Source organism: Meles meles, chromosome 1 (genome assembly GCF_922984935.1).
Source record: "Meles meles chromosome 1, mMelMel3.1 paternal haplotype, whole genome shotgun sequence".
Lineage (NCBI taxonomy): Eukaryota > Metazoa > Chordata > Mammalia > Carnivora > Mustelidae > Meles > Meles meles.
The window spans coordinates 122,062,192-122,078,995 of NC_060066.1; the positions used below are offsets into that span (position 1 = coordinate 122,062,192).

A 16,804-nucleotide genomic window follows, 5' to 3' on the forward strand; every position below is an offset into this window, starting at 1 on the left:
CTCATTTGGGTTTACCTCCAGTTTGTAGTTAAAAGTACTTATTAGTGGTCTTATTTGAGCGTAACGTTTGTGTGCTTAGTATCTTTCTATTTGCTACCTTTTCTACTGAACAACTTTGAGCATTCCGAAGGGATGGAGTCAGTAAAGATTCAAAACTGGTTTTACCTGAGCTGCTTGTTCTAAAAGTTAACTGTGCAGTTTCTGCGATAAAGGGAACCGCATGGGGTTTTGTTTTATTGATTAGAGGCAGGATGCTAATTTAGGGGGCATCATATACTCAAAACCAAACTTGTGCAATGCACTCATGGCAGGGTTAAGACACTTCGGTAAAGACAACATGCACCTACCTATGAAATGATCGTGTCTAAAGTAAGCACTGGGGAATTCTCTTGCCCCTTGCACCCACCCCTGAATTCTAAGCTACTTTGTAAGTCTAGGGAAACCAATAAGCAATTCTGCCTTTGGCCTAACTCCCTGCAGAAGAGGAAAGCGAGTGAGACCATACGTGGTGGAGTGGAGGACTCAAGCTTGCATGAGTCACGGATGTTCTGATGTCTATCTGCCTCCGTAGGACCAGCCCACACAGTTCGCATTTACCTTTTTGGCAGCGAGGCGGGCTGCCTCACCGGACAATGGGTGCTCCAGTACGCGAAGGTTAAAAACCTGAAGCACCGGTTCATGACGAAGCCCCCTTTTCCAGCTGAGCAAGCTGAGGGAGTCCCTTAGGAGATTTTCTAGGCGCTGCCGCAACCCAAGGAATTTTAGGGATGTCTGTGGGGGAGGCGCGCTGGCGGGGGGGGGGAATAATCCAGTCCCAACCTGAGGGTACCAGAGCGATCAGCGAGGGGTCTGGGGGTGCTTCGCGGGAGGCGCGGGAAGCTCCTACGCTAACTCTGGAAGTCCGGCCCCGGAGACGCCAGGCGATGGGGGGATGACCTCAGCGGTCTCTGCCACGTTCCAGCCAATCAGTCCCGCAACTTGGCATCCGAATCCAGGACCCCCGAAGCCGGAGGCGACGCGAGCCAATGAGGAGCGGACGGGGAAGAAGGACAGGCGGCCAGCCTATGGGGGCGGAGAGGCCCGGCTGCGCGTATCCAAGGAGCGCCCGGCTCGGGCTCGGGGGTGTGGCGCGGCGCCGGCGGGGGTGGGCGGGCGCGCCGGGCGGCAGGTGTCGGCGGCGTCGGCATTCGGCGGCGATGGAGCGGCCCCGGGGAGCTGCGGATGGCCTCTCGCGCTGGCCCCACGGCCTCGGCCTCCTCCTCCTCCTCCAGCTGCTGCCGCCGGAGACCCTCGGCCAGGACCGGCTGGACGCGCCGCCGCCGCCCGCTGCGCCGCTGTCGCGCTGGTCCGGCCCCGTCGGGGTGAGCTGGGGGCTGCGCGCGGCCGCGCCCGGGGGCCCGGTTCCCCGTGGCGGCCGTTGGCGCCGCAGCGCGCTCGAGGAGGACCAGGACTGCGGCCGGGTCCGGGACTTCGTCGCCAAGCTGGCCAACAACACGCACCAGGTGAGCGGGCGCCGGGCCCGGGCGCCGCCCGGACTGCGAGGTGCCGCCCCGGCCCCCCTCCCCCGGCGGCCGCCTGCCCCGCCCGCGCGGCCCGTCCCTCCTCCAGCGTCCCCGCGCCTCGCGGCTCCGCCGGGGAGACCCGGGCCGCTCGCCTGCCCCGCGCTGCCCGCGGCCCCGAAACTGCGGCGGGCAGGCGGGCGGAGTCCGGCCCGGGAGCGGCCCCCGGGACGCCGCGGCCCGCGCGGCTGTGTTTCGTCACAGGGGAGGCAGCCTTAGACTGTCACGGCATTCTTTTTTTTTTTTTTTTTCCTCCCTTTTTCTCTTTCTTTCTTTCTTTTTTTAAGTTGCCAGAATTTCTAGAGCGTCGTTGTTTTGCGTCTGTGTAAATAATCAGGACCCAGTAACGCTATAACCCACCAGGAGGCTGGAGGACTAATCACCTCTTTAAGTGCTGGAGAAGTTGGGCTGCGCAGAAGCAGAGGTGTGTCCTCGCTGGGTCAGTACTTTCAGGGTGGGTAGGCGGGTGTTCAGAAATCCCACAGCAGTTCTTAGGTTACTGTGTGTATTTTAGTAGGTGAACGGACAAGCTTGGAGATGGGCTGACAATGTATCTGTGATCTTCCGCCTTCAATTTGACCTTCTAGCCTGGCATTGGAGTCGGACCAGGTTGTCTTCATTCTGTTGTAACAAGATTTCCAACAGTTACGACGTACATTGCCAACATTCTCCTTTGTGCTCAGTCGTAGTCAGAAACTTTAAGAATTGCGACAGTTCTCTCCCTAGGGACAAGCCTCTCAACCTCTGCACACTACTGGCCTGACAAAGCCCATTGTTAAGAAGGTCCAGGCTCCTTGCTGCAGTGCAACGTGGACACCTTTCCTCCAGGCTCCCCGGGAGCTAATGGTTTAATTGTTGCTACCCATATTTGCCCAGGGTAGCCTTCATGTGATACATTCGCCATTACATCCCTTCCTCTTTCAACAAGAGTTGCACAGAGGGCCAGAGATGAGTGGCTGATTGCACTTGTCCGTGTATGACCACATTCCCCGTCAGCCAAATCTCAGTTTCCCCTTGAACTATCTTTCTCCCTTTGCCTGGACCCTACTTGATACCTGTGCTGAATTCTCAGATGTGGGGTCCCCGGGGGCAGTTGCTGTCAGGGCACAGGCAGTCAGGGAGAGCCCCACGGAAGGCCACACGGGCAGCAGCTATGTAACTAGTGCTGACTGGTGGAACCAAGCTGGATGCAACCAAGTTGGATGTGGACAGGGTGGAGTGAGTACTGGGAAGACTTCCTGTTTGCCAGGAAAAAATAATGGTGTAGACGGCTGTCTCACAGTGGGGAGTTGAGGAAGACTTTACAGCACTGATGCTGAACTTAAAACAGGACCCTTCCTTCCTGGAGTCAGCTGGACGTAGCCTTCTTACCCCACATTTTTGATTCTTCTCTTGCTGGTTGACCTACCTCAGGACCTGCTGCTACTCCTGGATGTATTCCCTGACTAGTCTGACTTGATACGAACTGTTGATTTCTAAAGCTAGAGGTTGAAAAAAATGGCTCAGGAGTTCCTTAGGCCAGATATACTCAAGAGCAGATCTGAAACCTTGTTCTTGAGAAAGAAGCTTCCCTCTATTTCTCTCATTTTATTTAGCTACGGATTTTTTTTTTTTTTTGGCTTTTTTCCCTCAGTCTTCTTTCAGTGACCTAATTTTAAATAGCTCTTTTTGCACTTGTTAATTGCGCATAGTCTCTTCTTCAGAGATCCCATCCTGTTTATAACATGTGAATGTGGTGAAAGTGAAGCCATTGTTAATAATCTTCACCTTAGAAATGGTTGAGTAAAGCAGTTCTTAGAGGTCCTTAACCCAGAATTGTTAGGTGGTAGTCTGTTCTGCTTTTCAGTTCTTTATTTTTAGAAATCCTGATAAGTCATCCTGAACAGTATTGAAGAGATCTAGTATTTAGGGACCCTTTATAAACGGTGTGAAATAAAAGGATCAGCATGGCCAAACAACTTTTTATCAGGGCTATTGTATACTTTTGTATACAATACTTTTTTTGTATACTTTTGTACACCTGGGAAAGTGCCACTAAGAGGAGTTTTTCCTAAGATGACAGGAGTCAATTCCCAAAGAAAATCAAAAGTTTTTGGTTCTCAATTGTTAAAACTTGCTGTTCATGTTAAGCCACATTGATTCATATAGTCAGTGCACAAAAACGCCATCCAAATGTCCAAGCTATGCTGGGACATGCTGGGGGTGCCAAGATACAAAGAAAAGATAGTTCAGACTGGACAGTGAAAAACCTCAGAAGGTTTTAGCAGATCTCCTAGACCACTGGCTTGTTTGGCTTGTGAGAACTTATTGGCATTTCTTCTTTAAAAAGCAAGGTAGAACTAAAGCATGATAGTGCTTTTATATTCTGGTATTAGGAGACGTGTGCCCTAATGACCTATACCTCGGGCTTCTTCCCTCATGAAATCCAGCAAGTGTGTCTGTGTATTTATAAATGCCCTTTTCTCAGACTCAAAAAATAACCTTCTTTTTGCCTTTAACCCAAAATTGTTTTCATGCCACACTTTTAACTCTTTTAAGTGCTTGGAGTATCCGTGACACATATAACCTTTGCACATGAGACAAATTGAGCAAGCACAGAAGATTTTATTAATGTTGGTTGCTAAGTTGGATTGCTTCAAAACATTCTTCCTATAAGTACCCCTTGGAGGTTCGGCATGAAAACTGTCTTAAAGAAACAGATGAAATGCTTTGGCCAGAGTTACGGTGGTTGCTGACATAATTTCCTTACTTCTCATTCTGTGTTCAGACCATTTGATAATTTCCTTAAAACTTTCAAAACTTATGATTAAAAGCCAGAAACTGTTGCTCACACTCTGTCCTCCCTCTGCTCCTGTCATTAACTACTTCTTTACACAGAACTTCCCAACTGCACCCCAACATCAAAGCATCTGGTTTCTTAAATAAACAGGCCCTGGAGAGAGACCGCATTGTATGGCATGTGGGCTCTGAGAAGAATGTGCGTGTTTGTTTGCTGGTGCTGGCAGGGCTGAGTCCAGGCTGACAGGACTGAATGTGCCTGTTGGAGGTTCAGGGAGCTCCTGCTCCTAGCCTGTTGTGGGTCTTTGTCACACCCGGAAATTGGAAGGTCAGTGCCTTTATCTGCCCCGGAACTTTCTAACTGCCTCATTTATTCCAACGGGCAGTCTCTCTCCATACTACCTTCCCCAGCACTCCCACCCTTACCCGAGTTAGTCTTCTCTTGAGCCCTGTTCCATCCGTTTGTTTTACAAAGAGGGGGAAGCATAGGAATTCCATAGGATTTCCTTCTTGATCCCAGTTGAGCAGAATGAGCAAAATCCCCATGATGACCCTATTCCCATGAAGTATACTAATCAGACCTTTAACTCTGACAGCTATAAAGTGACTTCTGCAGTGGGGAATTCAGTTACAAGTATCAGCAGATTTGATGACGTGTATTTGTCTGGGGAAAGGTTAGTCTTCATCTGTGGTTTGGTTGGGGTGAGGGTAGAGAGCTATCCAGGCAGGACAAATGGCTCAGGGGGAATGCAGTGTAACAATTAGGTAAGGTCTCTGCTGACTCAAGTATTTGGCTCTGTGCATAGTGATTTTTCATTAGAAATCTGAGTCTCCTGTTTGTGGAAATGATTGGAAGAAGGCTTATGTTCTGGTCAATTTCTAATGGTTAATTTCTTTCTGTAATGATAAAAATAATAGGCTTTCCATCCTGCTGTTTTGATCTGATTTTTCATGTCAGGTTCACAGAGGCTCTTAGCAGCTTCTTCTGCACTCTGCCGATTTCCAATCAGCTCTTGCCAACAAGCATTGGATTCTCAGTGGGTGACTGCAGAGACTGTGCTCCCCAACTTTATCCTAGTTGGCCTGTTATCCTTGTGTGATCCTCACAGGAAGGGCAGTGCTTAACACTGAGTGGTAATGGTTGGAGCAGGAGTGAGGTCTGCTCCTCTCCCTCCCTTTCTGTGCACTCTACCCCTTAAGTTCTTTTTTTTTTTTTTTTTCCTTTTAAGATTTATTTATTTTGGAGAGATAGCATCAGGAGGAGGAGCAGAGGGAGAGGGGGAGAAAGTCCCAAACAGACTCCACGCTGAGTGTGGAGTCCGACTTGGGGCCCTGATCCCACAACCCTATGACCTGATCTAGTATATGTGCTGCCGAAGCGAGCACCTTATGACCTGATCTAAAACCAAGAGTTGGACTTGGCATTAGATTTGGCCCAACTGACTTTGTCACCCAGGCATCCTTCAAGTTCTGCCCTTTCAGAAGTGAGCTGTGTTTTGAGACTGGAGAAATGATGCTTGGATGTTTTATATGATTAGAAGCTAATTTTATGGCAGGCAAAACTATCAAATTTGACATGTAATTAAAAATACAGCTTTTCTTACAAAAGGCACTGTGACAGTTGCTCTAAAAATATTATGAAATAGATATTGCATTTGTAAATTTCCAAAATTTTTTCAATTGCCTTCCTATCTCTTTGTAACTAGTGTTTCTTTGGCATTTTTTTTTCTTTTTAAAAATTTGGTGAAAATTTGTTCTTACCATTGTCTAGGTCGCCTCACTGATTTGTGTGTAGGTTGGTTTGAGGAGTAATGGGGCTTGAGGAACATGCTAGTCAATTTCAGGCTGTTCTGGACAGGTTTTTTGTTGTTCTAATAGTGACTGTAGTCAGAGTTGGGTTAGTCATATGTGGCTTTGAGTTAGCTGGGTTGAATGAATCTTCGTGACAGACCCTTCATATCTACAGAGGTTGTTAAGTGAATGCTGGAAACGTGGAGTTTTTTTTCTGTTTTTGTTTTGTTTTGTTTTGTTTTTAAAGATTGAGGCTATTTTCCCCACTCCACCCTGAATCCTAGTCTCAGGAAACCACAGCAAAAACAGAATCTTCCATTCAGAGCCTGTGGTGTTTTGCTGAGAAAGTTTTCTGTGTATGCAGTTTATTTTCTGTTTTACATTTCAGTATCAAGTTCTCAATTCCTCATATACAGCAGGAGAAATTTTGGATTAGATTTAAAATGTATAAAAAAATTGATTCATATGGAAGAGGGGGAGGCCAGGGGTTGTGATCACAAATGTTTATTGGTTGATTCCAAATTTAGAAGCAAATTGTGGCTGTTCTGCTTCCTAGTTGAACTTGAACATAGCAGGGATTTCACATCTGGGGGTAATTTGTTACCACCTCCAGAGCTTGCTTCACTGAAATATGAGTGTTCTTTAAGATAGCAGGAATATTTTTTTCCTATATAATTTTGAAAGACATTTGACTCGTTTACTTTTGGGGTAGTGCTTTGTCATCCTTTATTGCCTGAAAAATCTAATGCAAAACAAAGCTACTAGCTTGGATAGTCTAAAAGCAAACCCAGTAAACATATAACAATAAATTTGTTTTTTTCCTTTCCTACAGTACTTGGCCAAAATTGGGATTTTTTTTTTTTCCTCTTGTTCTGGCTGCTTGTGTTTTTAAAAATAGATGGTCAGCTTCCATTAATATACTCAGCCCTGTGCTAGTAAACATATGAGTGATTAATTGGCTTGATTTTTTTTTTTTTTTCCATCAGAAGAGAATGTATGAGGGATTTTTTGTTTGTTTTGTTCCCTCTTGGGCTTGAATACTATCTCTCTCATATTTGCTTTTGTTAAGAGTTTTATTCTTTTCTTCCTGTATGTTCTAAGAAACGAAGTACTGATACTGTACTTAAGCCAGTTTGCAAGTCTGGTTCAACAGCAGGATCATCACCCTGAAGGACTAAGAATTGAACTGGGAAGGAGAATTTTGATGAACTTTATACTTCCCAGACAAGATAGTTCGAAATAGACGTCTATCTGGTACCTACTCTTTGTCAAAGGGATTCAGATGTTGTATGCACAATTCAAAAGAGAGTCTCAATTTCCAGATTTGAGTCCTGGCTCTGCTGCTTTATAGCTATGTGATCATGGACAGTCACTTCACTCCTCTAGCCTTTATTACAGTTTTTTAAACTAGAGAAGCAGCTTTAGGATCATTTGGAAGGGGAAGTAAAAAGTTTTTTCAAAATGTTTTGTTAAATATATTGTGTCAATGTCATTCATTTAAGCACTTAGTAAGCTACATATAGTGGAGTCCAGGCCTTTGGACATCCAAGGCAAATGTTAAACATACCCACATTGGTGCTGCTTTAAGGATTAAATGTTCAAAGGTGTCTTGATGAAAGTTTGGAAGAATTTAAAAAAAAAATTTTTTTTTAAAGATTTTATTTATTTATTTGACAGAGAGAGATCACAAGTAGACAGAGAGGCAGGCAGAGAGAGAGGGAAGCAGGCTCCCCGCTGAGCAGAGAGCCCGATGTGGGACTCGATCCCAGGACCCTGAGATCATGACCTGAGCTGAAGGCAGCGGCTTAACCCACTGAGCCACCCAGGCGCCCCTGGAAGAATTTTTTAAAGAAGGCATTCCCACCACAGTGCAGTGGTTTGGGAAGGCCTCCTGGTTGAAGAGAGAATCAAGGTATGCAGGTAATTCTTAAGGAGATCTCTAAAGGCATGATGGTAGGGAAATCCAGGACAGGCTCAGGGAATGGTCAATGGAAAGTTTTCTGTGGGGTAGAAGTAGCTGATGAGGAGTATGTCTAAGGTTTCCAGAAAAACACATAGAGAAGTCAAAAAAGGTAGGTCTTAGGAGGCAGCAGGAGGAGGAAAGAGAGGGAGGGCTGGGCAGGGAGCTGTGCTTTGGGACTTCATGGGGACTGTCTTTTAATGGGTAGTGTTAGGCATGAGGCTACAGGTGGAGAAACCAGAGGTGGAAATGGGGAGCCAAGAAGAGTTGACCATTTAGAGGTTGACCATTGCTGTGGTATTGAAGAAAACGTCCAACAGGAGAGCAAAATAGAGAGCAGGGCAGACCACCTTTTATACTTAAAGTGCTAAAGGTTTTAAGGAACACTCTTAGACTCCTGGACTTTAATGGAGGAGAATGTGAGCCAAGGCATGAGATACCCAGGAGCTATAAGATGGTGAAGCCAATGAACAGATTTCTCTTTCTTTAATATTTGTGAACAGGATGAGGTTGAATTCTTGCTGATAATGTGCTTAACAGTTTGAATCATAGATTGTTAGGCTCATTAGCTGGTCAGATCTCTTACTTTTACTGATGAGTCTAAATGATTTTGCGTGTGGGCCAAGAACTGAGAGTAGAACACAGATGTCCCAGTGTGGTGCAGTGTTCTGAGTGTTTCATAGAGATGTGTGTGCGTGTGTGTTAAGATTTTTATTTATTTGAGAAAGAGAGAGAGGAGGAGAGCAGAAGTAAGGGGGGAGCAGCAGAGGGAGAGGGAGCAGCAGACTCTCTGCTGAGCAGAGATCCCGGGGTAGGGCTGGATCCAAGGACTCCAGGATCATGACCTGAGCCGAAGGCAGACACTTAACTGACTGAGCCACCCAGGCGCCCCTCATAGAGATATTTTAAGTCAATGCATTTGCTTTAGGGATAAGGCAAGGTTATAGACCCCAACTGTAAGTCCTACAGTTGTGACTTCTCTGCTTTTTTCCATCATTGAACCCTCAGCAGAGCTCAGTTAGCCTTTTTAAGCCTCAGTTTCCCATATAAAATGGAGCATTATCAGAGGCTTTGAAGAGAAAATGTTCTGAAAACCTTGGAGTACCGTATGTGTGATTTATGTCATTTCTTAACAAGCCTGTTGATCTGGCTACTGACTCCACAGGGCCCAGTTGTCAGCCAAATGATCCTGATAAATACCAACTCCAGAGGAACACAAGCAGAAAAGAAGATACAGGAGATGAAGTGGTTTTATCACTTGGCAGGGTTGGGTGACAGGCTTGGGTGGGGGTGGCAAGAAGGAGGGTGAGTCAAGATTGGCAGAAATGTGAGAAGCGTATGTGTTCTTTTTTTAACCTTCATGATTACATCAAAATTTTAACTTGTTAATATGATTGGCAGTTCTTTGAGGCAGTGGTTAGGAGGGAACATGATCTCAGGTCAGACCTGGCTAAATTCAAACTTCAGTGGTGACCATGGACAGATTAATTTCAATGGGTCTTGGTCTTTTCATCTATAAAATGGAGGTCCTAAGATCTATGTCTTAGGATCATTGTGAAGATTAAATGAGATGTAGGATTTAGTGTGTGTTCATCCTTTAGTAAATCTTACAATGATTATTTCCACAAAGCTTCTGATGCATTACGGGTTAGATGCCCAAATATCTGTGTATGCACTTGAATTGTTTTTTATAGCTGTAATATTCCTAGAGAATCATCATGAGCTGTCATAGAAGTCCGGATTAAGAAATGTGTACCACTTATGTCCTTGGACTTGGGACTTTAAGAACAAGGATATAAGGTGAGAGGGAGATTATCTAACCCAGGTGTCTTTCCTGAAGCTATGGGAGTTGACGGAGAAATAATAATCCCACCATCATCAGATCCCCCGTCATTTGGTTCTGGTAGTTTCAAGTAGATAAAGTTTACTTATGGTTTTAAAGAATTTACAATCATAAAAAATAAGGCTACTTATCGTTTAATCACGACTTCTGCTTCAGTAAGCTTTAGTTTATCGGAGTCAGTGCCTGTGGTTTTAAGTTGACAGGCTCTGCACCCGCACCTTGCCGGCTTCACCCTCATTTGTTAACGGAGCCGCCCCTGTGAGCCCTGCACCGCGCCAGTGTCTGGGAGGTTTGAAGAAGTAGTAACAAGATGTGATGGCTGCTTCTGAGGAACTTTGCTTGGAAGCGCAGCAGACCAGGATGCTAGTGGAGTTATTTTTCCTTATATGCATGTCTCTTTAGGCTAACATTTCACCACTTCCCGCCCCATGCCTACCCTCTGTTCCAGTTAGTGTGACCTTTCCACCAGGCCCTTGAGCTCGTCATGTGCTCTGTGCTTCTCTGTCCTTGTTCACATGGCTTTCCTCCTTTCTGCATGCTGTTCTAGCTTCAGTGGCTTTCTTCTTTTCTCTCCTACAACACTCAACGATGCTGTGTAAGCTAGCATTTAACTATAGTACTCTGTCTCATGTTTACTTTCATTTCTTCAATTTTCTACAATTGCTGATTATACAGTGCTGGATATTGGCCATTGTATTGGATCCTAAGCTGATGGTAGAACAGAGCGGACAAGACCACTGTTTTTATGAGCCAGTGGAAAACATGAACGTTAAACAACTATGTAGTTATAAATATGATTAGTACCCAGAAGAACATAAGTAACAACAGGGGAGTAATTGGCAGATGTCCTTTTAATCTGGGGGCATTAGGAAGGACTCACTGAGAAATTATTTAAACTGAGACTTGAAGATGAATAGAATTTAATCAGTAGGAGTATCACAGAACCACGTGTTCAAAGGCTTGGGGCTGGAGGGAGCTTGGCAAGCCCAAGGACCTGGAAGCAGGTGGGTGTGGTGGCCGCAGAGGCAGTGGGGGCTTTGTCCCCACCCTCAGTGGCTCAGTGGCTGGCAATGGGGACCTATCCCTTATCACTTTTCTTGAAGTGGGACTAAGGTGTAAAAAGTAAATGCTGTTTTGGAATTTAGCTCATTTATTGGTCATAATGAGAATTGAGTTATCCCAAGAAAGTGAATTTTTCAAAAACTAAGCCCACTCTTTTAAGTGCCAAAGATTTTTTTGTTTAATGAGAATCTTTCTAAAATATTTCTCTGCCTTCTTAGTCAATACTGTGACCCCACATCATTTAAGAAGAGATTAAACTATGCTCTGCCACCACTCACATTTTTTTTTTTAATTTTATTTATTTATTTGACAGACAGAGATCACAGGTAGGCAGAGAGGCAGGTAGAGAGAGAGGAAGGGAAGCAGGGTCCCCGCTGAGCAGAGAGCCCGATGCGGGGCTCGATCCCAGGACCCTGAGATCATGACCCGAGCCCAAGGCAGAGGCCTCAACTCACTGAGCTACCCAGGTGCCCCACACTCACATTATTTTAATGCTGTGTGGCATTCATGCCCTCAAGGGCTGTTGAGGTATGTGGGGCTGTTTTCTCCCCTTTCTTCAAACAGCCCATTGTCTGCTTGTTGAACCTTACTTTTTTGGTTCTGCTGAAATGATAGTCCCCTTGCAATATCCTCTTCTTTTTGCTGCTGACCCTGTCTTGAGACACACTATCCCCTAAATTTTAGCTGCTGCTTCTGTAAATTAGGAAAATGGATTACTAATTGTAGACAATTCTGACAAGTTTGGCAAGTTGATACAGAGTGATGGTCTGCAAGTTTGTCTCAGAGGTCAGATGCATAGATTTCTACCACGTGAATACTGCCATGAGAGGTCTCGGTTGCTTCCTTCCAGTGAGTGTTCAGGTCACTGGGGTTTCTGTCTAAGGCAGGGTGCTGGGCCCTCCCCCTTTCAGCACTAAGGGATTGCAGAGCCGGCAGCTGAGTTGGTTTTTGTTTGTTTGTTTAAACAAAGAGCTGTGGAAAAGCAAATGGAGTGGTTTAATTATTGATGAGTCATAGAATTTTAAAGCTTATAAGGACTAGAGGTGATGGCATTCCAGCCCCCCTCACGTTGGTGGTGAAGTTAGGTTGCACTGCTCAAGTTCCCAACGCTTTTCCGTGGAGCTGGAAAGAAAATTCAGATTGACTGTTAGCGCAGTGCTCTTCTCTGTCCGTCCTGCCTTGCAGAAAACGCTGAATAATTGAGTAGGTATGAAAACTTGTGTATTGTTTTGTGTTTAGCGGTTTCATTTCTAAGAATAGTCTCCCTGAGAACTGGAACATTTGTGATCTTATTTTTAGCTCATGTTTTATGATTCCAGCAGTGCCTTATTTAACAGAACTGAATTCTGTGAAGATTTTCTTCCTGCCTGCAGGAGCGTCATCCAGGCTGTGTCCCAGACCTCTTCTGCGCAGCACTGTGTTCTAGCTGTCCCTGTGTTCCCTAGCTGGGGTTTGGAAGCCTGAATCTTAAATTCCCAGCTTCTATGGGCTTACCAGGGCCTCACCTTTGTATGTTATTTCATTTGATTCTTATTATTCCAGTGAGCGAAGAAGCATAATTCAGTTTTATTTCTAAGGAAGTGGATTCCCAAGAGAGAAAATAATTTGAGCCTGTTTTTCCAACCAGCGAGTTACTGAACTGGGCTTTCACACCCGCTTTTGTAGTTGTATTTTTCACTGTGACAGGCTGTCGTCTCTAGATGAAAGGTCTAGCATGGTTAGCCTTCATTTTTAGACTTCTGTAGGAAGTGTGTTTTGGGTATAAATGCTCCATGAGCACAGACCTCGACTCTCACGGCTGTTTCCCCAGGGCTCCAAATAGGGCGTGGTGCATAGTAGACACACAGAGGTACTTGTCCAAAGAAGAAATGTGTGTGAAGGATGCCGTCATGGGATTCATTCCCTTGTTTACCTGCCAGAGAAGTGGTTCCTGATGGCAGGATGGTCAGGTCATCTGCAAGTGGCTTTTCACCTGGGGCCAACCCTGTAAACCTGACCCACGTTTGGTTCTTTCAGTAGTTTGCTTTCGATAAGATGTGTAACTAAGACAGGCAGAAGTTTCTCATTACCAGGTTTTCTTTCCAAGCTACAGCGAGTCTCATGACCAACTGTAAGTTCTCTGAGCTATAGCAACAGTAATTTAATTAGGCTCCTTGTTTAATTAGATGTGAAGACAAAGTTATCCCCATGAAGCGTGTTGTGTTTTGTGGCCTTTCTCTTTTTCCGGATGGAGCTAGCAATTGGCCACGGGTCCCCCAGAAATGGACATTAGTGTTCATTCATGGTCTCTAAAATGTGTGGACCTCAGACTTTAAAATGGTAGGCAGTAAATGTGTGGATAAATCTTGTCATCAGCTGTCAAGGTGGATGTATTTCAGAGAAGGTAGTACAAGCTGTCCCCTACTCCCAAACATAATGAGTCCCTGAAAACCAATTTGGTTATAAATGCCAGCCAAAGATTTCCTGCTGCCCAGAGCTTCCCTACTGGGGGCAGCAAATGGCTGTCAGTGCCATCTGGGATATTAGAAATCACTGTTCAACAGGTGATGTATGGAAGACTGTGAGTGTATTGGTGAATAATGACGTTGCGATGTGGTATTAGGAGGTCTGTCTTAAATCGAGACCACCGACGTTAGTGTGGCTTCGAGGCACAGGCTGTCTAACCTGTCCTGTAACCTTCTGTTGCATCCTGTTAGCCAGTATAATAGAAGAAACTGATGTCATCTGTGTATACTTTTTATACCACTCTTTTATATGTCCTTTTTTCAAAATAAAAATAACTTCTATAGTTTTATTTTTAAACATGATTCCTGCTAATGGAGGTGGGGTGGGGAGAAATTCATTCGTCCAGAAAAACTATAAAGAAGGAAAAGTATCCCCATGAATTCTATCATTTAGAGATAGTTGCTGTTGATTTTCTGAAGGACCTCCCTCCAGGTAACTTCAACCATAAGGACCCACACAGGATTTTACACACTATTAGGCAGCACGTTGCGAATGTCCTCCAGTGTCAGATGCTGGAACATCTCTCCAGCAGCACCGTCTGTTTTGTTGCCTGTCCTAGCATATGTAGCAAAGCTTTAATCCTTCACCTAGAATATACAGAGAGAGTGATATCTTACGGTGTTGTTACATGGATGAAATGAGGATGTGTTAAGCTGCTTTCACGCAGTAGATGGCCTAAAGGGAGTGCTCAGTAGTGGCTAGCCTCATCCAGGTGTGAACATCCTTTGTCAAGATGTGTAATTATCCCACCGTGATTAATTCCTAAGGGTGGGATTGCTGGGTCATATGGTGTGGACATTTTCAGTTCTGATTCACATCACTGTTGAGTCGCTCCCACCTACAGTGCACACAGGTGCCCGGGCTCCGTGTCCTTACTGGATACGTGCTGTCAGGCTTTTCTGGAGGTTGGAAATGTCATTACATTATTTGTCTGTGATTTTCTTGGGATTACTAGTGAAATTGAATAGCTTTTCCCATGTTATTAGTCATTTCCTTATCCTTTGTGAATTGCTTGTTTGTGTCTTTTGCCTATTTGGAGGTCTTTGTCCTTTTCTTATTGACTTGACAACTCTTTTTTATAGTGACCCTTTGTCTTGTTGCAAATAATTTTTCCATTTTTTTTTTCAACTTGATGTTTGGTGTTTTGCCATTAAATTTTTTTTATGCAGTCCAAATAATTCTTGTAGTATGTTATGGGTTCCAGTTTTTGCATCACTTTTTGAGATGGTCTTCTCATTTTAAGATTATAAAAATAGTCACTCATACTTTTAGGATTTTCAAGATTTGACTTTCTATATTTAAATCTTTCCTGTGTATGGAATTTATTTGTGAGTGGGGGTAAGAAAGGTTTTAGGAATCCAGCTTATTTTTTCCAGATAGCTAGTTTTTCTAACACTTCAATCCCTAACTTGAAATGCTAGCATGATCATACACTCTAAAAGAAGCCTTGCCCAGTCTTGGACTTTGTTTTGTTCCATTGATCTGTCTTGTCTATTCTTGTGCCAGTAACTGTGCTAGGAGATTAATAAATCTCTCTCTAGAAGTGACAAGTTTCATGCTCATCTGCTCCTGATTGAATCAAGCTGACATTTTTACATAGCTAGTCTTAAACTGCTTGGTTTCTGAACTTCCTACCATAGAGTATGATTAAGTAATCGGAATTACTGTATCTACTCCTTGGGCCCTGTGGGTACTGACTTTTGGACTGATCTTCACATAAATAGCATATTTACGTGGTTTCCCTTGATTCTGGCCTGCTTCTGCATTGTACATTTGGTTGACTGCTTAGCAATATGAAGTGGCCAGATCATGTTCTCTTTGTGCCGAATTATCTACCTCTTAGGCATACCACATTGGAGCAACACTGCTATTGTTTTCCAGAAATAAAACGTGCTTCAGCTCTCCCCACCTTCTCCATTTCAACTGTCGTCTATAGAGCTAGCACAGAACATCGCTTTTGCAACACTGCTTGAGGTAGGCATTCCCTATACCTTCTGTTGCCTGGACTCCTCAACTCCTACATAGCTACATGTTTTTGTATGTTCAGTATTTTAGTATTGTAGGCTATTCATTGGTAATATCATGCTGAAGGTCAGGGGTTTTCTCTTAAAAGGGATTATTCTGCCTTTCAGTTCTTTCTAGCCACATAGCCTTGTCCTCTGCTCATATTTCTTTCTTTCTTTTTTTTTTTTTTTTTTAAGATTTATTTAACAGAGAGATCACAAGCAGGCAGAGAGGCAGGCAGAGAGAGGGGGGGAAGCAGACACCCCGCCGAGCAGAGGGCCCAACATGGGGCTCAATCCCAGGACCCTGAGACCATGACCTGAGCTGAAGGCAGAGGCCTAACCCATTGAGCCACCCAGGCACCCTCATATTTCTTTCTTTTTTTTTTAAAGATTTTATTTTTATTTATTTATTTATCAGAGAGAGAGCGAGAGAGAGCTCAAGCACAGGGAGGCAGAGAGGCAGGCAGAGGCAGAGAGAGAAGCAGGCTCCCCACTGAGCAAGGAGCCTGATGCGGGACTCCATCCCAAGACCCTGGGATCATGACCTGAGCCAAAGGCAGCGGCTTAACCAACTGAGCCACCCAGACGCCCCACCATCATATTTCTTTTATTCGTCTTACTTTGCCTTGATTAGAACAATTGAACCATAACTTACTGGTTGATTATGTTCAGCTGTGTGTACCATTGGAAACCATGCCTATTTGCATAAGTGATCCTGTGGCCTCATCTCCGTTTTCTATGGGCATTCAAGCAGAAGTGCTTTTCTTTTCGAACACATTTCCTTTACTGTATTTTTATTTTCCTTCTATTCCTACCAAACTTGTCTATCCTGATCTTCAAATTCTTAGTCATTTGAGCAAGTGCTTAATAGCGTCTACTGTATACTCAGCACTTGACCGGTGGGTGACATTAATATGTTATTTGTGTTATCCTTTGACATTTTTCAGAAGGGTTGCATGTATCTTCATGTTTGTTTTACCTGCACAACAGCCTCCTCCCGCCACCTTGCTGTTGCTTGTGGCTACTCCCACCTCTGGAGTGGGAGTACTCATTCTCAGTACTCAGACCCCTGTTTCTTCGTACTCAGATGTGTGCATTTCTCTTCTGTATGGTCTGCCCCCCCGCCAGTGTCTCCAAACAGTATGATGCATGTGGGACACCCTTACCAGTTTGGGCCATATGGAGTTGACCGTAATTGTAGTGGGAAGGAGAGGAGTGAGGTCACTGTTATGTGTATGAGCACCCCAGAACACGTCCCAGTGTTAACAGTGTTCTGGCTGGCAGAAAGGGCCTAAGAAGA

The 16,804-nt window shown here is 44.7% G+C and overlaps 1 protein-coding gene across 2 annotated transcripts in view; it reads left to right on the forward strand.

Annotated features, from left to right (window-relative positions):
* The first annotated feature begins 1,133 nt into the window (after positions 1–1,133).
* SORT1 (sortilin 1) overlaps positions 1,134–16,804 on the forward strand; it is a 66,050-nt gene continuing 50,379 nt past the window's right edge. For both annotated transcript variants that reach the window (XM_046015165.1, XM_046015176.1), the window contains exon 1: positions 1,134–1,502. In XM_046015165.1, coding sequence (XP_045871121.1) covers positions 1,197–1,502 — 306 coding nt within the window. In that variant the 5' untranslated portion in view covers positions 1,134–1,196. The remainder of the gene's footprint in view (positions 1,503–16,804) is intronic.